The following is a 27,677-nucleotide window of genomic DNA, read 5'->3' on the forward strand; positions in this document are numbered from 1 at the left end:
ATCACTGGTTCAGCCTTGCATTATTGTTGTGCATTTCATGTCATGTCAGTGGGAGCTTGAGTAGTTTGTTGAATTTCATTTCAACAGGTTTAGGGACAACACCATTGGGCATTCAGTATAGAACATTTGAATGGCTGAAGTCATTTGATAGTGATTAACATATTTGGTCAGTCTGGGACAAATTTCTGTACATTCACCTTGGCTTAAGACAATTGCATACTACCTTTGCATGCAAATTTGAATTGTAATTTTCACATTAAAGGGACAGGTCCAAAGTAGTGTGAATTGTCTTGTGTTTGGCTTGCGTGATTGCTCAGTTCAGCACCTTTCTACAATGTGCATTATGAATACACTGCTGCTGCACCATGTTGGACGATGTTAAGGCTATTCACCAAACATACGCCTCTGTTTTTGACATGATGATCCCCAGTCCTTTAGCTACCTAGCTAGTCAATTGTTTGATCATTATATTCTAATTCCCTAGCTACAACAGCCCAATAAACTGTCCTCTAATATTTTTTATAACTAGCTGCTATCAGGTTACTGATATCCAGCACTGTGGGTATGTTTCTGCAGGTCCCAAAGTGGCCACATTTTCTGTCATGGCATATGAAACAATATGAGGCTAACTGCCTTTAGGATTTTCTCATACTAGGTAGATTCCATTATCTACTAATAAACATTCACTCACATTTCAGTAACAGCCAAAGGGGAATCATGCTTGTATGTGCTTCATCTTCATAAACTTCTCTGTCAAGCTCACGTCAAAGTCTGATATTCTGCAGGCATTCATTTTCAACTGACAGCACTGACAGGGCTTTCTGGCTCAAGATACTGTACAGTATATCTCAAAAATGTAGCAGAGGTGGTCTGTAATCCTGTCTGGATTCTAAAAGTCCCTGTCAGTTTCGTGTTATCACCAGAGTTGTAACAGTTTTCCGTATTAGAACAGTTTCTCTCAGTTTCACAGAGATTGGTACTAACAGCAACAGTGCTGCTTTGCTGTGGTGAAGCTCAGTGTGTATTCCCAACTGATCCACTGCAGTTAAAGTGGAAAAAATACTAAGGTAAGATAATCCATATGACTCAATATTATCTGTCTAGGTCCAGCATTTTGTGTGACAGTTAAAGGAGACCAGAAGGGAAGTTAAACAAACAGAACACCTTCTGGTTCATTATCTTGTGTAACACAAGTATAGCATGAGTTTGTACAACATAAGCCAAATACATACTGAGGAAAAGGGGGCCTGGGGCAGTGTTCCCTGAGATGGCATCCTGTTACATGCAAAAGAGGTCAAGGTACATGTGAGGATATCCACTCTCCACTGTGAAGGGGATTGCAGACTACAGAGGCAGGGTATGGCCGACACTGACAGCCCCTCTAATGAGTCTCCTCATTTTCTGCACTGTCAGGAGCAAATTGGAGCTTCCTAAAATCTAAATCTAACTGGAAACAAATATTCATTATTTCCAGTGTTTTGCTCAGGGCTTGTCAATCTTCAATTTAATCTGGCCATATCTAAAAGTAACAAGTGTGAAATAATTGCTCAACTGTGAAGATGTGAAAGGCCTTGCTACAAGTTGCCCACCATTTGTCTTTAATCTTAATGTCTATTACTTTTTCATATGGGCAGGTCTATTTCTTGTAGTTTATTCTTTGTTTTCTGGACAGTCATTCAAATGGTAGATTCATTAAAAACCCTTAGACAATGAAGTGCTTTCTACTTAACAAAGGACACATTTGGCCCTTGGCACCTCGTCCTGTCGTTCTGTCCGCTTGGCAAGAGCGAATTCGCTGGTATCGTAAATGAGAAAAACACTGCAAGCACGAAGGGGCTGCTTTTGGAACTTGCATTCTAATGAGTTAAACTCTAAGCTGAAGGGGGAACAGAGCATCCCCAGTAGCCTGAGAAATTAACTCGGAGCTGACAAATATGAACCAGGAGGCCTCACAGGGTAGGGAGGAAGTGCACCGTCATTATTGCTAAAACAATACGCAAACAATCTTCAAGGAAATCGAGTTGCCAGAATGTTTTCATTTGCATGTATTAGGCACCAGCATAATGAGGAGAAGTGACACTGGACCCAGATTGTGCGTCTGCTTGGATTGATAACTCTGCCACATCTGCAAACGGTCTCCGCAAAAAAAAATTATGCTGGCAGTCAAACTGGTGTTAGCGTTTTCCCTTTTGTGACGGTAGCCTTGAACAAAAACCTGCCATGAAGCTGAACCCCTGCCATCGTTCTCTGACAGCTATCCCGAAACAGGAAGAGTCTCAGAGTCATTGTCTTCGCACTGCTCCGGAAAGGCAGAGGAGGCTTGGAGGATACGCTGTGTGGCTGGCGCGAGACCTATAGCTGGCTCCGCAGACAAAAAGCCTGACACATTTGTCTGACTCCCCCCTGACCCCCTGGACCCATCCAGCATACCACATGATCATATCTCTGTCCCCAGAACACTTGCAGTTCCACACTTGTATGTCAAACTGAACCCAGCACTCTTCTATGATCTGCAGCTTCCGATCTTCTTCATAATCACAATAGCAATTGTCTGTATGCTAGTCCATTAGCTTTTCACATTAAATTATTTAGTTAAGTATCAGCTGATCGCTGATACCGAACCTAGATAGCAGTCCTAGTTACCAAACCTAGGCAGCATGTACTGTGTCATTATTTTGGCATATGAGTGTTGTTGCAGGTACTGCTTTAGACTCCCTTAGCTGTATTACAAATGGCCCCCAAGATAAATTTGATTGAAGCTCTGTGGCAAGGGAAACGAAGAAGCAGTAGATGAACAGGATAGTAGCTTAATGTCATTTGAGTGAAAGGTCTCCGCTCGTAGATAGAGCAGGAAGGAATGGGATGTGTGGAAACAGCCTGGCTTGGGACATGGGCGTCATCCCGTATTTCACGGCAGATTTTCTTTTTTTACGCCTCCCCCCCCCCCCCTTTTCACCATGCCTTTTAAGCTCGCCTCACCGCAGCGTCCTGAGCACCCATGCAGGAGAGCTGAGGCATGACCAATGCAATCCTCAGATGCACTCGTGTGCATCCAACAGCTATTTTTCACACAGTGTGTCTCATGGTGCTCCACATGAGAGTGAGTCCTCAGTGGAAGACAGGTGCAGCTCTCGCTGACAGCGTCTGAGTGACTCTGCCTAGGGGCCAAACAGGTCACTAGAAGGTGCTGTTGAAGAATGTGGTGAGGCAGCCTTGGTGAACATAACCCACTGAACACTGATAGAACAATGCCAATTATGTTCCTCTGTTGTGACCTCCTGGTCATTTTCAGCAAATGCCACAACCACAGCTATAAATCAAACATTGGCTCTTCAGAGCCTAGCCTCTGCTCAGAAAGAGCACCTTAACTGACTGATTCACAGAGGAGCCTCCAGGAAATATTTGTAGATGATAAAATTAGTAACTTATAAAACATTTGCAAGAAGGAAGCTGGACATTGGGAGTAGCTTGAGGAGAGACTGGTGCACACAGAATGGTGGAATGATGAGAGTGATGCAGGATGGCAACCCTTTTCTGTTCTGATGCCCTCATCCAGAGAGCCAGGCATCTGCAGCTGAGGATCTGGTATACAGCAGGCTGGTGCAGGGGAACGTGTCCTTAGCAAGCATTTGTTCAGCCTGTTCTGAGTGAGCAGCACACTACAATTTTTAAAAATACAATCAAACCAGCAATACACCATGGATTGTGACAGAATCCTTCCAGCTTATGGTTTTACCACTGATTAAAAACATTTTTAAACAGTCTCTCCTTTTTGGAAAATATATGGAAAATGTCAGCTGTGCACCAGTTCCCTTAATGAGGCCGGCTTTGTTTCCCTCCCCCCGGGGACAGAGCGTTGGCGGTGGTTTGGGGCGCAGGCATGTCTCGTACAGTATCTGAATATTAAGGGGGGCTGCATGTTCATCTGCAAATATGATTTGCGCGCGTCACACTCCTGAGCACAGAAGGGAGCGAGAGGGGGAGAAAGAGCTCACGTCTCCAAATTAGAGCATCTTCTGCTGCTTCTGCCTGACAGGTGTGAACAGCACAGTTGCCATAATGCTGTGTTATTAAATATAATAATCATCCTACTCCGTAACAGAGCACAAAATAATTTGGACAAGTCTGATGCCGGGGCCCCCCACAGGAACGCCATCTGGAACAAAGGTGCCCATGGACAGACGGCACATGCCAAGATGTAATTACGGCTGCAGTTTTGGTCCACAGTTGTTTCTTCGCTAGACTCTGCAGGTTTCTTAGTAATATGGAAGAGTTCTTTAAAATGAAGGTTGACGTTTATGTTTGAGTTTTCTCTTTTCTCTGTAGATTGCACAGACCATGGTAAAATAACATGGTGAATCACGCCTTGTTACATTCTGTTTTTATTCCATTTTCCTTCCTTTCCATTTGACATTCCAAAGTAAAGTACCAGTAAAATGCTTGATCACACCTGATTAAGATAATGGGAAAGATGCATTCAAAGACATTTTGATCTAAATAGGTTGTATAAAAAACATATTTAATGGAACAAAATTAATTATTTGTGAACAACTTCATTTTCCTGTGTGTAGTTTTATATTTAAAAAAAGTAATGAGAAAGAATTATCCACTTTTTATATGCCATATGTTGTGTTCCTTTCTAACCAGTATGTATCAAAGCTGTGGGTGCTGTATATGCTGTATGTAAAAAAAAATAGTCAAGGAACAGCACGCAAGTTTACTCTTTCAAGCAGGCATTCTCCTCTTTTCTGCTGTTGTCTGTGTGTAGAGAAGAGACTGGTCTGTTCTGTGCATCAGTGTGGAAGGGGCACTTTGAGCACCACCCTACACAGGGCCAGGTCAACAGTGGAAAAAAAATGAAAGCGCCTGTCTCTGTTTAAAGGACAGTACTTTGAATGTCATTTGACAATTTCCTTTTAATTAGAACTCATTTGCAGAAAGATGCCCACCAGCTAATCTGTAGCAGATAATTAGTTTCTATTTTCCTTACTTTTAATTAAAAAGCAGAAAAGATTGAGCTGATCCATAAAGAACTGTTTTTTTTAATGTTCATCAGGCATCACACTTCTTTTTGGCGTTGGTAGTATTAAGATGTTATCTACTGTTCAGGGTCCACAGTGCAATGCAGTGTAAAGATATTAAGTGTCACCATCCATAGAAGGAAGGGGACTTTTTTGTACAATGCATTTCAAGTCCTGAGACTTGAAATGCATTTAAAAGATCTTTATTTAATTGTTTATGGCTGTCAATACCTTTCTGAATTGGCCATGCCAATGCTATCGTTGAGAATAATAACCCTGGGGCATTACTGCTTACACTCCCTCAGGAGCTTTTTTGTAGTGTCCTACATATAAATCCTTCTGTTAAAACTGTGTGACACATGAAATGGTAAGCATAGTTCATACTGTGCAGTGGGTACCTGAAACGCAAATCTCACTCAGAGCATGAGGTCATTTGTTTAGATTCCACCTCAAAAATAAAATGTGTCACGACATTCCAATTCAGATGAATTATACAGAGAAGTGAGAGGAGTGATTTTCTTTGGATAGCCCGACAAAAACAGCCACTCAAAGCGGAAACTTGCAACTTTTCAAACCTTTTTCACAGAGTGCACCCTGAAATAGACAAGCCCTGCGCTATAGGGTATGAGCCCATGTCGTGTGTCTGTATCAAGTCTCAGGTGCTACAGTCCCTGTGCCCCCATGCCAGCCTGGCTGCGTATTCAGTGAGCAAGCAGATTAAAATGTGACATATAGAAAATATGACATACAGTTGGGAGCAGAATGACTTCCATGCTGGTCGTGATTTGTTGCTTTGTTCAGTCAGATTCAATTACCTCACTTCTAATTAGGGAGCATAAAGCGGACGCAGTTTGTGATCCGGGAATCACACTGTGCAGCTAGCTGATAATGTTCGCTGTCCCTATCAGGGTTTAACCATGGCCTCCCTGCATCACACAGGGGGAAGAGCCGGCCGTGAAATGAAATGTCGCTCGAGTTGGGGCCCTGCTTATTTGTTTTGTGTGTTTTGTCTATCGTTTTTTTTTTTTATTGATTTGAAACAGAGTGTTTTAGACAGGTGATGATATCTGGCTGGGTTTGGGAGGCCAGGATGTTGTCCTGAAATGGCATCGTGTTAGATACATTGCATTTTTTTAAAAACATCAAATTCTTACGTGCACAAAAATTGCCTCAGAAGTGTTGCTGAGCCTTCGGAGAATAATTTTTAAGCTTCCTTTAATTAGTGGAGCCCTGCTTTTCGGGGTGTCATCTGTCATCATGTCATCATGTCACTCTGTCATCACGCAGTGTAAGCGTGTCAATCCACCATTACCTATATATGCCCCATGCATTGGCCCATTCCATGGAGACTTCCATTTAGCACCAGTCTTCTGAGAGGCTGTAGGAAGGAGGTGCTGTAATTGTGGACATGCAGACAGAGCCAGAATGTCCACCATGACGGAGGAGTGTTCAGGGTTAGGTGAGGACTGGTCATATTTTCTGAGGCACACAGCGAGAAGACAGGGTTGAGGCTGGCTAGGGTTCACAGCAGCCAGGAGCCTGATTTTGCTCTCATGTTCCATAACTTTTAAATAGGCCAGGAAGTCATTGTGCTCTCTGGAGATCATTTGGTGGCTTTGGTTTGTAGCAGTGTGTATGTGTGCATCTGTGTGACTGATGCCTCTGAGTTAGCTTCGCCATAATCTGTGCTGTCATTTTGTGTACTTGAACCATATGTCTAAACTGGTATTAACTGGTTAACTGTCCTGTGGTCAGAGTCTCTGCCTTGATGCTGGAAGGTTGTAGGTTCAATCTGCAACAAAATCCAGTAAATAAACCTCCAATTGCCTGTCAGCCACTCAGCAATACAAAGAGGGATTGGGGTAATGGCCCTGCAATGGCATCCTGCTTCTCTCAACAAAAATGAGGATAAGCCAGAGCCCTATGTGTCATCTAGACCTCAGCAGCACCAAGCTCCAAGTATACTCAACATACCATGAATTTTTCAATGAAATTTATGTTTCTTTGCACACCAAGTCATGGCTGCTGTCTAAGGGCACTGGTGGTGTATATTTTGGTGATTTCCTTCATGTGACATTATTGAACACACATGTGAAGGAGCACTAAAACATTTGTATACTCTCCCCTTAAATGTCTTGGAGGTATTGTGCTTGCATGTTCGTATTATCTACCATATCTCTACAACATGCAGTATTATCTACAATATCTCTACAACATGCAGTAAGACTTTGGAAATTTACTAATTCAATCATATTCTGTTCACTTTTTGTTACTTTTTATGTATGTCTGCATATAGTCTTATGTGCTCTGTTTTTGTTTTTTTTTTTGCAGCACAAATGCATATCAATAAAGCTGATTGAATTTAATGAAAGATGTAATCCACTTGAAATGAGACAGGAGTAATTATGAAAATATTATGTGGAGTTTTGTATGCATGCTTGTACCCATAAAATGCGTGATGTCCTAAGACATTTTAACTGCAGAAACTGTAAGACTGTGACAACAATCTGATCTAATGCATATCTCAACTTTCTGGAACAGTAAAGGTCTGGCTCTGTTCCTCTGCAGTCACAAAGCATCAGATAAACATCACTACACCATTCCCTAATATAAAGCATCTGTGTTACGTCACGCCATCTATCAGAGGTCTGCTTTTCATGCACGTGGCTCATACAAACATTTAATCGTGACCAATGATTTTTGAGGATCTTTTAAGCACCTCTGCGCAGCAGAAGAAAACAAGAGCACACATTCATAGCAGAGTTTCTGAACTGAAATCTTGGCTCTGTTAAATTCATTTGCTGTGGAGGAGAGCCGTGAGAACGTGCACGACCACACCTGCACATGCTCTGTCTGAACTCAAATGCACCTCATGCAGTTGCAGGGAAACTCATGCCTTACAGGAAGTAATTCCTGTGAAAGGAAGCTTCAGGGGCAGCCATGCTTTGAAACAGTATTATTCGTTTCCTGCCTGAAAAAAAGCAGCCTCTTGAAAATAGGTGCTCAGCAAAAGGTCAGTATTGTAGAGGTGTCAGAGATGTGCTCAGTGCCTTTAATGTCATTTCAAATTCGGTGCTGGCAATGTTCACGCTTTAACTTTACATTGCAAGTTGTGTGATTATCTGAGATTTATCAAATATGTTCTCAATACATTATAATTAAAGGTGAAAGTCCCTGCTTTTAGTAACAATAGCATGGCCATTTGTTAACCACAATAAAATAAAATAAAAACTTCTGAACTAGAAGCCTCTGTACAAATGCAATGTTCAATTTGCTGCACATTTCAAAAATAAATAAAGAAATATTTTCAGGATTGAATGTGTTTTTGAGTGTGATGTATTCTGAGTATTTATTTTCACAATTTCCAAATAAAAGTACGGATGGGTTTCTGTTTATTTAAAGGTATCTGCAAAACCTCAGTGACAACATGTATTGCAGTCACAATCAGAGGCAGTAAAGCTCTAGCTCCAAAGGGTTGTCATGTTGAAAATGCTTTTCACAGGAAATTTGTGGCCTTTTAGATGATAACTTGACCCTCAGAGATGTCTGCTGAAGGCCTTGTCTGTGGCTGAAAGTTGCACATTTCTGGATGAGATACATGTTGGCAACAGCCAATCAGATAAGGTTTGGTCAGAAAAAAGTAGGAATGTTTTTAGCAGTCTTGGTTACCAAAATAAAGTTTGTTCATAGGGAAAAATATCTTGAACAGAGGATGGTGTTCTTGTGTGTGTCGTGACTGAGGTAGTGGAAGGAGAGGGTCGGCGACAGAAGTTCAAGCACTAGCACTGAACACTGCAACTCCTCTTACGCCTGCTCACCTCTTCCAGAGGAGATGGGACAGGATGGGGTGCATTAGACTGTAGAGAGGAGAGCTTTACAGACAGACAGCAGGGAGCACTGTAGAACAGGTTTATTATTAGAAAGTGAACATCTTACCTTATTGAATCTTTGATATTTTATAGCGATTAAAGATACTTTGGAAGTAAAGGTCTCATTTTTTTCCCAGTGTTTTAAAATGAGAAACCTATTAGTGTGTGTCAGCACTAAAATGCTGACTACATAAAAAATCATTAAGGTCAAAGACTAGTGTTCTATCCTCTCAATGTCTATAAGAATGGGCTTAAGAATGTTTAGTTTAAGAATAGTTCAGTAATTCTGGTATGACTTTTTGAACGTGCCCCTCGCTGGCTTACCTGCAGCTGCTCTCTCTCTCTCTCTCTTTTCTCAGGACGGCTGGATGACGGACTGGAAGAGGACAATGACTGCATTTCAGAGGAGAAAGAGCCCCCGCACAATGAGGACTTCTCTATGGAGGAGAACCTCTCAGCAGACTTTGACACTGAAAACAGCAAAGACGTGGAGTCTCCTTGCAACAAAGGTGAGCTTTTTACACTCACGCCTCACACGCCTGCATATTTTCCTCAGGTATGAGCAGCTGGTGGCAGTGCACTGGAGCATTGTGACCAGAAGGATGTAGGTTTGGATCCATGGTGTAACGCTGAAGTGTGAACTCTTGAAGAAGGTGTTCACTTCCTTCAGTTCGGAGAGTCACAAAAGGTAAATTGTAAGTTCTGTTAGCTGTCAAGGATTTGTAGATTAGCAAGGCTTTTGAGCTGCTCACTTGGTAAACATGTGTGCTGTTCACGTTCCAGACTGAGTCCTATGGCTTGGATTCAGTGCTAGCTGTGTCATTTTCCGATGACCAGGAGCCTGTTGAAGTGGAACAAGATTGGCTTTGTTCCACTGGGGATATAGATTGATTGTAGGTCGGCCAGGGGCTTGACTGTCCCTTAGCTGATTAGCGACCCCCGCTGGTCAGTGGTGCACCCACAGTCTGTCTATAGCTGCGTATGAAGTGTCTTCGTCCGATTCATGTCTGTGCAAGTTTGGCATGGGGACTGCAGTGTATAAGGACGCGGGGGCTGACATTACGTGTTTTGGACATTTTTGTGAAACCTTCCCAGATTATCAGTGAAAAGGCATTGATTATTGGGAAAAGGCAATGAGCATTTCAAATTTAAATAAAAATGAAGCAGAGGCAACCATTCAAAACACTTTACCATTAAAGGAAGACTGGTCTCAGACAACCATAACTCCATAACCATAACTGTTCTCATGTTTAAACTCATTAAAACCACATGATTCACATCAGATTCACACATTTGACCTAGAAAGACTGAAGTGCCTTGCAGCACCTTCAAGAACATTTGTCTTTGAGGTCAATATCTGTCTTGAATCTAATGATAACAAAGTAGGGGTTAAGTGCTGAGTGAACAACCCATATCTTGTCTCCTGTCCCTCCCTCTCTTTCTCTCTCCCTCCCTCGCACCTACTCCCACAGCACACAGCACATACAATTTCTGTGAAGTCTATTAAATTAAATTCAGATAGCTTTAGCAGCATGACCATAAAATATGTGTTGCTGGAGAATATCTATATATTAGTCATAAGGCCATAGTAAACAAGAATGCCGGCTATGGCTGGGAGGATCAACTTCCAGCTACAATCAAACTCCAGACTCTTTGAACTCAAAATCAATTACATTTTATTTGTCCTGGTCAGACGTTAACATTGCGAGAAGCTGCTGTTGGGGTCTGCTCCAGGTTAGAGTGTGTGGAGGATAGAATTGTCAACCCTCACTTACTTCCCAATCCTTTGATTTTCACCACCCCAGGTGCTCTGAAACTCAGGAGCTGCATAACGGTATGCATTTCCCTTGTAAATGGAGAATTGACTCCTTGATTGTTTTCTTCCCTTTTCTTTCTTCTTATTTTCACACTTTTAGACCTATAAACTGTAAACTATCTGGAGTGCCCTGAGGGGAAAAATCTTCAATAGAAGAAATCTTTTCATGTTCCAGTTTAGCTCTGCAAAACAGGGGTGTCGGCTTTGTTCTTTGTGAAAAGGCTAAATGCACAGTCTATAAGAATGTTAAATTTAGTGCCAATTTAGTTGATATTGTTTGCTCTTTATCCCGCTCTTTGTATTATATTGCTATGGCTTTCATATGTTGACAAATTATATCAAGGAATCAAGTCAGCTGATGAAGAAATGAGCAGTGTGCATTTCATCTGTTGTATTTAAAGTACATTTTAAACATACTTTTTAAAGACACGTACGTCTACATTTTTGCTAAATATGAATATGAATGAATTTATGAATAAAAAATACCAGTGTGGTTCTGGATATGTAGATACGGGTATATCAGCTTGAGGAAGCGGCAGACTGTTCAAAAGTTGAATGATTCCTTTCCCTGGATTCACTGATATGACACAGTAATTACTCTGTAGACTGATGAATTAGTAGAAACTAATACAGCCTGACATTACAGATATTTGTGATTATCACTTATCTGGTACAAATATTAGACCAGGAATCTTACTCTTGTCTTATACAATATAAGGTATATCGAGATATTTTTAACTAGTTTTTCTAAGTTTTCAGACTCACAGCTCCAAAGCTATGTTTTATAAGAAATAGATGTAGTCATTTGTGGAGTGTAGACATTAATCCTTCTTTGTAAACTATTTCAGCACATTGTCTGTACTCACATTTCTGTAACAAATATGTGTTTTCATGCCCCTTTGCCCCTTAACACAGTATTGTACACAATCACTGTAGTATCCCAGCTGACATAAGTTACTTCTGCGTAGAAAACTATCAAATACAGCTATTAAGATGACTTAGTAGCCATCTTAGCAGTGTGCACCAGTGAACACGTAGCTGACACAGGTAAGCTGTGCATTCATATAATGCTGAATGTGATGAACTAGCACTTCAACAATCAAGGTGGCTACTGTAAGTGGTAGTGAGTTGCAAGGGAAGTGATAATGGTATCGCAGAGGCATACAGTCACAACACTGTTTTGAACAAAAGTGTCTGTGTGGTGACATTATGAATCTCGCAGTCTTACAGCTCTAGCTCTAGCTCTGATGACTCTTTTTTAGGGCTGAATACCGTATTGTGAGTAGAGATTTCAGTACTACTAGTTTGTAGCAACACAGATCAATGGTGAATACAGCTACTCAATATGGTTTTCAAATATGGCAATATATGTGAGTTGTAAGCATGTACAACTGTCTTAAAGTGTCCCCCTTACATCAAAGTGGTAGTAACAGAAGACAGTCTTGATCTGGTAAAAGGTAGATAAAGACACTCTCAGTGAAAGAAGCCCTGTAAGTTTTGATGGTGCAGTGTAATTAGCTCAGCTGAGATGAATATAGGGTTTTAAGGCATCTGCTCATCCTGTGCGCTTTATCTTTTTTCCCCCCTCTGGAACATGGTCTCGCATGTACAGTTCCCCTGCAGAGCCATTGAGTAACTCCTCTGTTCCAGCTTAGCACCGTATCTGTGTAGTCACGTACTGAAACAGGCTTGTCAAAGTTAAACCTCCATTAAAAGTTGCAGCCCATAATGGGTATTAAAAAGCCGCAGGAGCACAAAAGAGGACTGCTCGCTTTCATTAACATGTGAAGCACTCATTAACTTTGATCAGAGTGCGGTGAAGTGGCAAAGCAGTTTAAAGGCACAGAGGTCAAGAGGTTGAGTGCCACCAGAATGTCTCTTTCTCCCAACGTTCGTATAAGAAGAGGAAATGGTGCTACGGACTGCTGTTGGGTGTAGACCAGAGCTGCCTGGATACCCCCTTGGCAGCTCCTAGCTTTCGCTCCACAGAGTCTCCTGCAGTCAGGTCATCTCTTTCTCTGTATGTTCTGGACATTCTGCTGTGAACATAATTACCTGAAGGAGGTCCAGATCTGTCAGGATCACCTCCAATAGAGTGTTTCAATTATATACTAAAAATTAATGTATTTCATTAGTTATTTAGTACGAACCATTCTTTAAGTGGTTATGGGGGTTAGCACATTACGCGTATTTACAGGATATATGATAATCCAAATGTATGGATGTTACATAGTAAATCCCAGTAGTTCCACGTTAGGCATCGGTTACACTGTGGTCTTTGTCTGCCGACCGTTCAATTATAATTATCCTCAGTTTGTCATTTGAGCACTGGGAACTAATATCTATAAATTTAGGCTGTAACAATTGTAATGTGACATATATTCACTCCTGCCACCTCTGAACCAGCAGACATTAAGAGAGATAGCTGATGAAAACCAGTATTGTAGAACTGGGATGTAGCTGGGATGTACTGTGCAGTTCTTTTAGATGTGACCTTGACATGTCCTTGGGGATAATAAAATCTCAAACAGCTATGCCTGTATGGTCAATCTCTTATTTATAGTTTTTTGTTTTTGAACAGTACCAAAACCACATTCACAATTTACACGCTGATTTTTAGAACAGTGATTCATTTCCAGTTGTCACATATATAGTTGCCATATATCGTCACTTTTTGAGAAACGTTTTTTTTTTTGTTTGTTTGTTTTATTGAATCCTAGCCAGAAGCAATAAACTCTCACCTTGCTATTTGGCCATAGTTCATTTTGAAAATATAAAGCTGGCTTGACCTTACCAGCAGCAGGTTTTTGATATTTAGAAAATGTTTCTTACTTTTCTGTTTGAGTTCATCTCTTTTTGCTTGCATACTTACCTAATTTTATTAGAATAGCCTGAGAAGCACTTCAGCATTGTGAACATTGTGTTATGACTGTGAATGACGACTCCTTTGAGCCTTAGGCCTGAGGTTATTTTCTGACAACAGTTCCAAACAGTCAAACTATTAACCATTCCCTTCCTGTTATCAGTATTAACAGAGGGAACAAAATGTGCTAGACCATAGTACATAACAACAGTCCTCAAATGCACTCACAAATGAATAACTGAAATTGTAGAGGACATTCACAGTTAAGGAAATAGACAGAGAGTTGGCAAATGGATTATGGTAGTCTCGCATTAGAGGAAGAAGTCCACACCAGCAGAAGGTCTCAGCATTTCGCCATGAAACGGCACCGTGGAATTCTAATTCAAAGTTGACCCAGAGAAGATGGGAAATGCTAATTTGCGCAGTGATAAGACAAATTGAGACATCCCTTTAGCCCCGTTTGACTCCGCGGAGGAAATGAATCATTCATGTTTGTTAAGTATGGCAATCTGACTGGGCCAGATCTACAACGCTCCGAGCCTGAATCCGAGCGAGATAACGGGCTACACAGACCGCGGGAAAACTGCCCGATGTTGTAATGATGGGAATTTACGGGCCCCGCCGTCCTCCCGCCGTTAAAGAGACCGCCTCAAACTCTGGCATGCTCTGCAGTACCCACCCTGTTCTCTTTCGGGTACCAACAGTTATGGAGCTGCAGGCATTGTGGTCTGTTTAGTACTTGGACAACCGCAAACAGAAAGGCCTGGATTCGGTTTTTGAGGCCTGCAGTTACTCCATACAGTTATTTCAGTGTCTATACTGTGGTTTTCTTTCTGTGGCATTAAAGACATTGAGTATATGCTTATGCTTAGTGTTGTTTGAACAATAAATTACACATTTTAAAAAATGAGGGGTTTCAGTGGACTGAAGACTTTAGCTGTTACGCTGATGTCATACTTCATTGTTATATTAGATGGGGTTTCCTCTGTCAGAATTATTTTTAGGTTCATTCTGGATGAAATTCAAAGGTAATAATGGCTAGTTACAGATCACTTAGTTCAAAGTCATTGTCTTGCATACAGATTTCCCCCTGCAGTTTTGAAGCCCCTGAGTTCTTGTACCTTTGTTCATTAGATGTACTGGGTGCATATAAGAGGCAGTGATTAAAAATTACAGGAAAAGTTAAAATAGCAAAATTTTAACATAGCAAAAAACTTATGTGAAGGCCCTGTAGCAATATCATGATACATATTGTGCAGGTAGCCCTGTTAAATTGTTCTATATTAAAACCAGCTGTGACCAGTTTTTAATACTGTAGATGCTTTGTTCAAACATGCAATGTTGTGATTACTGTGATTATATGAAGACGTAGGAGGACATAGTCCATAATAGTGAAAAAATGAGCAACTCAGTGGTACTAATGGTACACTTTACTCCTCTGTGGAGGTAGCAAATGAACCTCCTAATTTTCTGCTTGTTTGTCATGTGGGGATAGCCATACACTCTCGGTTGGCATTTTTGATGTCTATTGCCATGGATAGATTGTTAAAGGAAGACAGGTAACAAATATGACCAATTTTGTATTCCCATCTGGCTGGAGAACTTCTCCAGTGTATGTTGACCTTAATGAGCGACTCATGTGCTGTTTTGCAGTGTAGCAGGGGGTTCCTGGCTTGTATAGAACATCAGCAGGTATGATTTAAATAGCTGGCTGATTCTTTGGATGTATGTGCCCCCCATGCCACACGCACGCACACATACACACACACACACACACACACATACACACATATATATACACACACACACACACACACACACACACGCACACATAAATATCCAGCTCTTAGACATTCCTCAGCCATATTGTAGATGATCATTGGAGGGATTACTCTGAAATGTACGTGAACAGAAAATATGTAATAATAAGTCAGTTTCGCTTCATTTCAACGCTCTTTTTCTCAGTTTAGCTCTTTAAAATGTATGTTTCACGTGGACTTGTTCAATGGCACTCCCGCTGAAGACTGGCACAACAATTAAGTGTATTTTATTTAAGCTTGAAAATGACTGTTACTTACATGACTGTTAATTACAATATTAATTACAATGAAATGAATGCTGTTAACTACACTGACATTCTTCCACAGTGTGTCTTACGTGTGCATTTTCTGAAAGGAATTTTCCTCAGGCCCGGTGACTTTGTGCCCTGTGTGAAAATCCTTAATCTTGGTTTAATGAAGGAGTCATGTTGTAGCTTCATTTCCTGCGCTGTAATTAAACACTGCCAATACATTTAGCTGTGCTTTTAGTTACAGAGTTTAATGTGTACATCTGATATTAAGTTGGTGCCTTCTTTCTAGCTCTCTCTCTCTCTCTCTTGCTCTCTCTCTCGCTGTCTTGTTCTTGCAGTTGGTACATTGGCATTTTTTCCTTGTTATACTTGTTGTGATGTAACACCACTTGTAATTCATATTAAACATATTAATAGACTGTTCTTTGATACATTCCAAACAGACACATGGATGAAAGAAATTTGGTTCCAAACACCTGATACACTCACCATAGAACAATGTTTCACACTTCCTTCCATTTTCTGTGTCAAACAAGAAATGCATGTCACTTTGATAGTATTTGCTGCTGCCTTTGACTTTCCCAACTTCAGTGGATAAATGAGTTAGCATCTTAAATGTGGAGCTTCAATGAATCTGACAGAAAATGCAGTCACTATAGTGTATGCTCATCTCCTGTAGCCTTACTTTGGAATGCCTTGAATTCTGGACAGGGTGAAGGTATACCTGATAAGTTGTTCTCATAGAAATAAAGTAGAGGAGTAGAGGTTTAGTGTCCTAGTTGACAACCTCTCTGTAATGAAAACAGACTGGGAACCAAGAGTCAACGGTCAACCAGGTTTAATGACGCAAGGCAAAATCGTAGTCAGGGACAAAACTGGTCGGTAACAACAGGCAAGGGTCAAAACCAGTAGACAAAACACAGAATGGCAGAGAGCAGGCTCAGTAGTGTTGAAACAAAAATACTTCACAATGAGGCAACAGAAACTGAGTCTTTAAGTAGCCAGGACTTGATTGAAGAATGAGTCACTGGTGCGCTTGATGAGTGGGTGTGGTTGAGCCGGGCTGAACTGGGCATGGCTGAGCTGGCTGACTGGGAGCGGGTGTGACACCCTCTCTTTCTCTTTCCCCTTCTCTCTCCCTCTCTCCTTCTCCCTCTTACTCTCTCTCTTTCTCCCTTTCAGCTTAGAAGAATATTTTACTTTTAATAGTAATATGAATGAAGCAGAGGCGTAGAGGTGTAGTATTATAGTTGACAACCAATCTTTCTCTCTCACTCACTCACTCACTCTCCTTCTCTCTCCTCTCTCTCTCCCTCTTGCTCTCTCTCCCCCTCACTCTCATTCATATGAGCTGAATATTTTACTTTGAATAATAATATTTATCTTTAGTCTCACTTATAATGGCGATGTTCTGTGATTATCCAGTGCCATTGAGATTGTCTAAACTCAGACCCTTTCTCCTCCAGGTGAAGAGGATGGCTCTCAAGAGGAACAGGAGCTGGACGGTGAGGGACAGAGTGTGAAATTCAGACCCCCTCCACTCGAACCCGAGGTCTGGGATGGACCGAGTAAGCTAACACTCTAACCTTCAGACCTTAAGTGATTATGGGTCCTGCCGGCCTTGCTAATTTCATCTGTGAGTTGTGAGGGAGATGTGGAGTATGCTGTTTCACATCACGTTTGGGTGTGAGCCTGCTGAAAAATTCCCAGCAGGACAGGAGATGCAACACACAAAGCCAGCACCTTCTCCATATTCACAGCACTGTCTTTATTTTGTGTTTAAAGACAAATAAGTCAAGTGTTTTGTCTCATTGTTCACATCTAGGGCGACAGCATTGGAGTGGTTGCAGAACTAAAGTTGTACCTAGATGTAGAGTTGAACTCCAGGATTGGACATTGCTGCTTCTCTTCCATTTTCACTCTAAGTTGCAGTCAGAAGCTGCAGAAAGTATTGAAATCTTTTTTTAAACAATATATAATTTAAATACCTCACAATGGATTATCTCCCTAGCAAAAACATTTGACAAAACTGCTTCCCAGTAGACCACAGCAAACTGGATGGCCAGATACAATGTATCAACATTGATTAATTGCCACCTTTAAATTATTCATTCAGATTTGGGACTGGATGCTGTCTTATCCACAGAAATTATTTGTCTTGAAATCTGAGTTACTCACACAAGTAAATGTAAAGTCTTGCGATATTTAGAGAGGAAATCATCAGTTCATCAGCTGTCAGAAATTGAGGAAAAATTTTGGGCAAGGATTGAAAAAAAAAACCATAATGCTTGCTGAAATGTGTTTCTGGTCGTTAAGGAGAAAGTGCCACAGCAGTTAGACTAAATGCCCTCAAGGGCGAGTTGTGCTAGAGGCACCCCCCTGGGTGTATTTATGCTGACAGTGAATCAGTGTTATCGCCCTTATCGGACAATGCATTTATCATTAAGTTTCGCATTTGCATGGAAATCTTAGGAAGGAAATGAGTATTGCTGGGTGCAGATAAGAGCTCTGGGATGTCTGTAACAGACAGTGTCTGCGATCGCTCTGGAGACGGGGCTGAAAGGGCCAGCGGAGAACTGTGAGGTGGCAACAAGAAGAGGCATCACATTTCAAGGCTTTTTTTTTTTTTGGGGGGGGGGGGGGGGGGGGGGAGTCAAAGAGGGAAGCTGGGATTGGTGACAGGCTAATCATACTCTCTCCTTTCCCATCATCATGAGCACAGAATATGGGAGAGCTAAGAAAATACAATCATTTGCTTCTTCCTAAAATTGGAACAATGGATCATTACTTCTCTGAACTCTCTCTTTGGTCCTCATGCCAGTAATTTTGTAAGTATTCCCTTAAGCCCAACCACCCCTCTCTATCAGTACACCTTTGGCGGGGTGAAAAGGATGCCTCCTGTTACCAAGGGTGATGTCACTGCAGCAGACTCAAGCCCTGTTAACATCTCTTCTCAGCAACAACTCTAATTCATCAGTGCCCTTCCAATTAAGCGCTTTCATAGGGCCCATGTGTTTGCATATAATATTTGCAATTGGACAACAGTGTGTAACAGTGGTTATTGAATCACGTTGTGCAGGCATTAAAGAGATGTCTGGCATGAGATGCCTGTGCTACAGTTTGCTTTGGCTGGCATATGATATCATCCATGAAAATCATGTACATGTTTAACATGCAGTTGGTATGATAACCATTGAGAGGAAAGCAAATATTGTGATTCTTCATATATCAGCAATGCCAAGCCTCAGGTTTTTCAGAAATTTTCAACTTCTCCTGTCCTCAGCAATAAAGCCTTGATGTGGTAATGGTCAGTCAGGGACAGTCACAAGACTTATGCATTCTGGAAAACAGGACTGTGCAAAGCCTACATTCCACTCCAGGGACTTACAGTAGAACCACCATCACATTTTCAGAGTTTTTAAAAATGATTACCTTAGATGCTATTTCGCAGTCATATCATGCCATGGGTATTCACAGTCACTGCCTGCTTTGACAGTGTCGGCAGATATTCCCCTAATTATGACAGTGATGAATGCATCTCAAAGGCTGCCCTCTGGCAGAATACCAGCTGGGGGTACACAAAACCATGCACATTTCACAAATTAACTTTGGTGCATTTTTATCTGTTCACGTAACATTGAAGGCCTTCACAAGCAGTGAATGTCCACTTTGAAGACTTTCCATGGCATATTATGACGGTATGCCAGAGTTGGTAGTTAGCAGTCAGATGCAATATGGCTTGACAAGGCAGTGCATCGTGTGATGGAACTGGGAATGAAACGTTAATCTCATTTGATTTCCATAATTAACATTCATTAACGTATGTACCCTTTTCATTAATTTCAATCCCCTGCCATTTGCGTTTTCCACACTTAAGGAAATATGCCTTTATCATTAAAAATGAAAATGGTGACTGGTAATTATGGTAATTAACTCTGATTTACGATCAATCATAGCCTGTAATCTAATTGCCAGGAAAAATAGAATAGAAGCCTAACTTTACATCTTTACAAAACTGAACACATTCATTTGCATATTCAGAAGTAACATTAGCACAAAATAAATGCATTTGTGTTTTTGTGTTTGTCTCACTGTGCAACACAGATCACATGGCCTAAGCAGCAAAGCTACGTGGGAAATTCAGAAAACACGGCGAATGAGAAAGAGCCTGCAGTCAGTTACGAGTGCCTTGTTTCCTTATCCCCTTGCTAACCCTCAGCACCCCTGCCACTGTAGGCACCATAGCTCTGCCTTTGTGACACTGGGGTCTGTTCATCTTAGTCCCTCCCACCTCCCTCTGCCAGCTGGGCACAAGCTGTCAGTCCTCAGTTGGGAGGGTGCTCCCAAGGTCAAGAATGGTGAATGGAATGTACCTGTCAACCCCTTCATGACAGAGAAGGAATATGATATTTTCCTGCATGGCTATCCTAGGTGCTTAGTCTGCCTGTTTTTAATTCAGACTGGATATCAGTGTGTGGCCGACTCAACCCCCAGTGAACACTCTCACCTCTTGAGGCCATATTCTATGCTGAGCCTGTTGTTTTGCAGATGTCCAAGGTATTTCTGTTTGTGAGTCAACAGATGGGGACTTTTTCAATTTTTCTAGGTATATTATAGTGAAACACAGAGTTTAAAAGAAACATTATTCCAAATGTTTTTGAAAGACCAATATGCCTGCCTACTTTGTTATGAGTCTGATATGTTAATGTGTTCAGCCTACTTAACAGTTCCATGTTAAGAGGGTGTGCTTCAACTGTATTGTTTTTATGTAATACAGATATAGATATATAAAATCAACAATTAAATCATAAACTGGTCCAAATGTATCCCTTCACACCCCAGCTCTAAACCTTGTCACGGCTGAGCATCCGAGAACTGTCAGTAGTGGGGGAAGGGGGGGGGGGGGGTAGAATTGTTTTGGGGGTGAAAAATCCTTTCCTGCATAGACTTAATGAGACACTTTGACAACTGCCAAGTTCTGAATCACAACAGGGAATTTTTAATTTGATCCCGAAGTCCATTAAAAACGCTGGTGTCGTAGGGGAAAGGAGGGGTTTGTCGAAACGAGGCAGAGACGAGTGGAGCGTGCAGATACAGATTAGGGCCTCGGAAGATGAGGGGAGTAAAAGGGATTTAATGGTGGGACGGATTAGAGAAATCCTTGTAACAATGTTAAATAATTACAGTTCCAGCCGAGATCAAAGCGCCATTGATTGAGCCCCTCCAGCCTTTCGCACCGTAGTCTTGGAAAGCTAGACTGGTAAACTTGGGTCCTGTGACCATACTGACAGCACAAGTCAAATTGGATTGAAAAATACGAGGGTGCGCGACGAGCTCTTCATTTTTGGCTTTTGTTGCTGGAAATGTAGCCGGAGATGCGTTTGAGAGGTCTGATAACCCCGTCTTGACATAATCATGAGAGGAGCATGTCTGAGGCACTGCTGATAACTACGCGTTTTAAGGGGAGGGATACACATTTGACGTTTATTTATGCAAAGCGCAAACTCTGACGGGACCTCTTTGAAAGTTGTTTATTTTATCGAGGCACAAACACTGCTATGTTTTTTTTTTTTTTTTGAAAGGAGTTAATGGTGAAACTTTATTGAGGGTCAGTATGTAGGGCTCTTTATTAAGAGTGTATTAATGACTAATTACTGAGTAAAACTAAATAAGGGGAAATTAACAACCTTTTGGTTTTTATCCAAAACATAAGTAATTTGCTCATTTTTGGTTTACGTATCATAACTTTAAAAAATGCCTGCAGTGTTAATCACTACGGCCGCATTTTAAGAGGTTATTTGAAACATGCAGTCCTGTCATCCTTCAGATGAGTAGCAATGTTAACATTGCTTGGTTATGTATCAGATACTGAAAATGCCCCAAAAATGTCTTACTGGCCAATGCATTTGTAATAAGGCATTCGATAGTTAGAGAGGGCTATGTGTGTCCCTTGAGTTTTCTAAATCACTTATTGGTGGGTTCATATAGCAAAATGATGTGTTGGTCAGGAGACATTCATATAGAATTACTGTATGTAAAAATCAAATAGTGTCTTGACTAAGAATATGTCATAATTATTTCACATAATAGTGTCCAGTGATAATGGATGTATCGTAAACATTAATGGGTCTGTATTGTATTTGAAAGGAGCAGGATCTTGGTCTGAGGGATAGGAAAGTGAATTCTTTAGACATATTATCTAATACATGGAAGATAAGCCTTACAAAGCTGCATGTTCAAAGCATTACAGCCCAGACTGGAAAAGCAGTGGTCACAGGTGGAGCCTCACTCCCACCCTCTTTGTTTTAAGATGGGAGAACAGGAGGGTGGGGGCACAACTTGAACTTGACATGACACACTCCTTTCTCCTCCTTTTCCTCTGTGTGAAGTATAATTATCAGAGCACTAGGGCCCCCTTATCATTGAGTTTATACAGTCCTTCTCAGCCATGGAGGACATGCCCCATTTTAATGATTTAAATATTTTTTGGGGGTGAAGCAGTACTAGAAATTGTGTCCTTCTCTTGCTCATATTAATACACTTGAACAGCTCCCCCAAAGTAATGACAGTAAATGTGTTTTACCACTAGATGGCAAAAAGGCAGTGATAAGGGTATCCACTGAAGTAGTCACAACCCCAGAACCAGTGGCTGACCGTGCTTTTGTTTTCCACCGAGGGTAGGGGGAAGGGGGGATCTTGTTGTCTGCTGAATTAAAATACCAAATAATAATAACAATGATAATGATAAAAGGCTAATCTGTGAAAAAACCTCCGGCATGTTCCTCGCTGATTGTGTGAGTGTTGCGGTATTCAATTATGCTGTTTTCATTGGCATATTAATCATCTTTTCAACAAACAAGCCTCCATTAATTAAAGCGAAGTGTGGATAAAGACGTGTTGCCGGATCATCACTCCGTTTATCGCCCCACACAGACCTGCAGTTCAGTACATTCTTGGCTGTGAGATGAATTTCAATGCTCTCATTTTTTCCCTCATCTTCTGTTTTTTTTTTTTCACAAGTATGTGGGGGTGACTGGGTGTGTTGAGGTTTGAATGCAACTATTCTTAAAAAAAAACCTTGTGCTTTTTACGTCAGCATTATGTATATGAGTCTTACTACCAGTAACAGTAAAAGTGAGAATGGGAAATGCCTCATCTGGCCCTGTATGCCAAAGTATAAGGGTCCAGCAGTTGCAATGAAAGGATTTATATTCACTTAAGTAAGGGAGAGAAAGTATAAATCCTAGAGGCCACTACAGCACTAAACTCATCAGTACTTGTTTTAGCAATTAACTGTGGTTGCTGGCCTAAAGAACAAAACATAATTGCAGGAAACAACCCATTTTGAAAATATTTTAATTGCTACTTTCCTTTTCATTGCATTTTTGTGGTGTAAAGCTTACGACAACCCTGTCATTATTTTATATTTTTATGCTATTGTTTTCTTTTCCTTAGTTTCTTACTGAGCCTCTAAATCAGAACAGGGTGATGTTATAAATCCAATCCTGCAAATACTTGTGACTATTTGGTTGGACCTGGTATTTCTCTGTCATTTTCTGTTTTGTGTGTTTGAATGTAGGTCCCTTGGTGTAGTCATAGGAGTAGAATGAAGATACTCCAACTATAATCTTACTGCACTGTGGCTCACTGCTACCCCTTCCATTCACAAAAAAGGAAAGCCACAAAGCCTATTGTTAACAGCAGCAGAACTGTGATGGACACACTTCAGTCTGTAGGCCAGTACGGAGCTGCATACATCTGAGGACATGTTGCTTGTCTTTGTTCTTATTGTGGGGGGGGAAGTTATCAGTGCCAGCAGCCCACACATTGCCAACACTGAAGGGCCGGCCATCTCTTAACTCAAATGTGAGATCTTTGTGGTCCAGAGCGCTTGGCTACACTGTGACCAATGAGAGCAGGACTCCACCGCCGAGGTGCTCACCTAAATCTTAATGCCCTCAAACAGGCTGCTGCCACTGGAAGGAGATCCACGCTTGAGCAAGAAAGTAAGAGAAAAATGTCAAAAACATGTGCGTGACCACACCAGAGAGAGGAAGAAAATATCAGAACATTTTCCAGTGGAGAGATGGGCCATTTCCAAATCCTAGGGCCCTATCAGACAAATTAAAGTAAATCAAGCATGAAATGGAGCAGAAGAGCCTGGAGATAAGGCCCCTTTGAGTCGTTTACAGATTAGGACCGAGGGTGAGGTGCATCTGGTCACTAGCAGGGAAAGAGGCAGGTTTCTCGTTTCACAATAGCTGCTGTGTATAGGATTGCTTTCCTCTGTCACTGGAAGCAGAAGAGGGCCAGATGGTGTTTTTTTTTTTCCCTGAACATGTCCCTGATGCTCATACTAACCTAAAATATTTTGCAGTCAGGCAGTGATGTATGGGAGAATATCCCTTCTATGTGGATGTTGTGCATACAGTATCACTAGTTTCCCTGGGACTTTTTTTCTGTGACCTTTTTTAGTGAAGAACAAGTCTGGAAACTTTTGGCCTGTGAGGGCATGGGTGCATCTCTTGCCAGGATTGCTGTACAACCAGTAGCCTTGAATGTGGTAATAACAGTACAGTGGAAAGTGGAAGATGAAAATTATGGCATAGCCATCTCATGACTTGTGTATGTCAAGAATTTTGTTTAAAAGATTACTTTATGGTGTGAATAGATGTGATCATTATGTTCTCTGGACTTTCCTCTCTGCAATGCTTTTAAGGTTAAAGTATAATATTTTAAACATTCTTAAGGGGATATTTTTCACATTCTTTTCCATTTATCCTGTTTTTTCCTATTGAGACGCTTGAATAAATACATAAATATTAAAGGCACAATATACACACGCACACACTCACTGAATGTTGCTCAATGTGCAGACTGTAACTTGTGCTTGGTCAGAGATTTGTGGGCAAAACTGGCAGGTTAGAGATACAGACAGAAGTGCACAGCTCTGCAGTACTGCTTACTTGGTGATGGCATGAAGGACACATTCATGTTCCTTATAGGACTGCAGCAGTTGGACAGGCGTGAGGAGTCTGCTCGCCTCATCGCACCGCTAGTTCATCACAAACCCAACCTTGACCCTCCCAGCTGGAGACTGAAGCTTATCTGCAATATCAATTTATCTGCCGTCATCTTAAAAATATTCCCGAAACTGCGTGATTCAGCCCAGTCTGCCATTTCGTATCAAAACCGCATGACAAAATATTACTTAATCCATCCATCTGTTGACTGTCAAACTGCTCTGGGTAAAAGCACATCACAAAAGACAGCAAAATCACCCAGGAAAGGGGGAATTCCATTTGTGCGAAATGTGGTAAATTACTGCAGGAGTGAGAGGAGGCCCACATCAGTTCTCTTGACAGCTGTGGCAGGAGGAACCCAGCTCCAGTGATTCAATCCCATCATGCTCTGCAAATGAATATGGGAAACTTGACTAAACCCCCCAATTAGAAATACATTACAGTAAAACTACCAGCAGCTATATCACCCTGTAACCTTTCCCTGTCGTATGTCTTCAGCTAAGTGGGGTTGGGCTTGGTTACTTGTTGGACGGCAGTCCTTCTAGGAGAACTAGTTTGCAGCTGGAAGTGCTATTGGTGGGGCAGTTGGAAGTGAATATTCCCTGTGGAGAAAGCAGAAGAGAGAAGTAATCCCCCAGCGCAGTCATGGGAATACTGTGGTGAGGCCATCCTACGAGTGAGCTGTTAAACTGAGGTCCTTACACAACGTGGTCTTGAAAAATCCCATGGTGCTTATCACAGAGAGCAGGGGGTTCCCAAGTGTCCTAGCCAAGTTTCAGATCCGGCTCACTAAATGTGGTCATCTTATCATCCTCCAGTTTAATTGGCTAAAGAAGTCCTTTCCTCTCCACCTCAGGGGATGAGTGGTGAGCATTCTTGCACAAAATGACCGCAGTGCATCACCCAGGCTGACACTACACATTGGTGGTGGGTGGAGGGACCCCACCCCCACCCACCAACTGTTAAGTTTCTTTGAAAGCTATCAAAGTTATTGTTTAACTGCAGTTCACTATTAATATTATTATTATTATTATTATTATTATTATTAGTGGTAGTAGTAATGGTAGTAGTAGTATCATTAACTGCATCTGAATGTGACCAATAAGAACATATACGAGGCCATATATGTGGTCTTCTGGAGATCTTTTCCTACAATACTCAACTTCCTCTCATCATTGACAGGGGATATTTGGGCTTGGTGGAGGGCTTTCATCTGTGTTTTATATGTAGTGTGTCAGTAGGTGATGAAGCAGAGGCTGTGTTGTAGATTATGTGTTCTGTTCACTCATCTTGGTAATGGCAGTGTGTGAGGGAGGAGGGAAAGTACATTATTGTCTTATCAAAGCGCAATGATAGTTCTCTATCAGCTTTGAAGTTTCATATTGCCTAGCTCTTTTGAAGCTGAAGCACCTTACCATATATTTCAGTTCTACTCTATGGTTCACACTTTGTATTAATTTGTGCCCCTTTAGATAATTCTGTTATCTGTTTTGTTGATAGCAGTAGTGTTGATAGAACCAATGAGTTTCATCTGTGAATTATCTAGCCTTTGATTTTCACACATCCACAAAAAGTGAATATTACCTTATAAAATATGACATTAGATAGTTGCAGCATGGGACAAAGCTGTCCATTCAAGACTGGAGCATAAACAGGTATCAATAATCACTATATACCTGGTTACCAGTGTATGCACACCTTAAGTCCCCAGTGGCATTGAAGTGACACAATCTCCAATTGGAGCACAACTGGCATGAATCTGGCAAAAAAAATGCAAGGGGAGTTTGACCAGATGACCACATAAATTCATCATCGTAAGTCATCATCGTACGCTATCGCCAATTCACTTGAGGCCTGTGTCCAGAAGAAGAAGAGCAAAAAGTAAACACAAAAAAACATTTCTCCCAAGGACAGTTATATAGTTGATGGCTGTTCTTGAAAGCCTCTGGTGAGTTTCAAAAACATGTCCAGTCAAGGTCAGCTGCCGTGGGTATGACCCCAGCCTTTGACAGACCGGATGCAGCCAGAGAGCTGCAGAGTTCGCTGAAGGGTCAGAGAAGCTGGAGGGAGAAGTCATAGGCTTTCACTAATAGAGCAGTGAGCAGGCAAGAGCCAAGATGTGAAGAAGATACAAATATTTACTTGCTTTCAAATTGTCATTAACGCAAATTGAGCCAGAAAAAATAATCAATGTCAAGTTTTATTTTTTTTTCAATTTCTCATGACAATTTTATGTTAATTTTAGCATCCAGTAGAGCAAATGCATCATGATCTGATGTATCACCTATTCACATGCATACGTTTGCTTTAGTGTCCTGCAAGGTTGTTACCTAGGTCGCTGAATCAGAACCTTCGTTAAGCCATTCCTTCCTGCCCGGGAGGGTACTATGCAAATTATTCCGTACGATTCTGCATTCTTTCTGTCTTTGATCCTGTTTGTTGCCGTGGGTGACAGCTACGAATAAGCCAGCTGGGACGCGGGGCCCCTCTGGGGGAATTTCAGGGGGCACGAGGGGGAGCACAAAGAAAGGGCACCGAAGTCACCGCACACCTCGGCCCCCATGCACCCCCCCCCCCCCCCCCCCAACCCTCCCCGTTTTCCTCAAAAGTTGCCCGTCGGAGAAGACGTCCCAAAATGTCAAGCCGAGCGACACATGAACTTCCTGTCCAATTGGTTTAAGGCTCGCAGCCTTATCAGGGGAGGAACAGAATGCATCTGGCAGTGTCTGTGTTCTGACTGATTTTTCTCTGATGCTTACATACCAGCTGCGGTTGAATGCTTAATTACTTGGTTTTAATGAGCTTATCCACCTTCCTGCCATGCCACACCAAGGACCCCGGCATGCTTTAGAGGCTGAGAGTGAGAAATGTTTAGCACACGTTTCATCGCTAATTTGCAGACAAACGCTCGGCTATGCTTCCAAACATGTTGGTGTCTGACAAACAAAATCCACATATTTATGTGCTCCCCAAACCACAGAGCTGCTTTTGGGGGAAACAAAAACGGTCACTGC

The 27,677-nt window shown here is 41.6% G+C and overlaps 1 protein-coding gene across 2 annotated transcripts in view; it reads left to right on the forward strand.

Annotated features, from left to right (window-relative positions):
• LOC118769289 (zinc finger protein ZFPM2-like) overlaps positions 1-27,677 on the forward strand; it is a 78,833-nt gene that overhangs the window by 12,613 nt on the left and 38,543 nt on the right. The window contains exons 2-3 of one of the 2 annotated variants that reach the window (XM_036516338.1): positions 9,250-9,399; positions 17,107-17,208. In XM_036516338.1, the coding sequence (XP_036372231.1) occupies positions 9,250-9,399; positions 17,107-17,208 (252 nt within the window). The remainder of the gene's footprint in view (positions 1-9,249; positions 9,400-17,106; positions 17,209-27,677) is intronic. The other variant, XM_036516339.1, reaches the window with a different exon arrangement.

This window comes from Megalops cyprinoides, chromosome 21 (assembly GCF_013368585.1).
Source record: "Megalops cyprinoides isolate fMegCyp1 chromosome 21, fMegCyp1.pri, whole genome shotgun sequence".
In the NCBI taxonomy this organism is placed as follows: Eukaryota; Metazoa; Chordata; class Actinopteri; order Elopiformes; family Megalopidae; genus Megalops; species Megalops cyprinoides.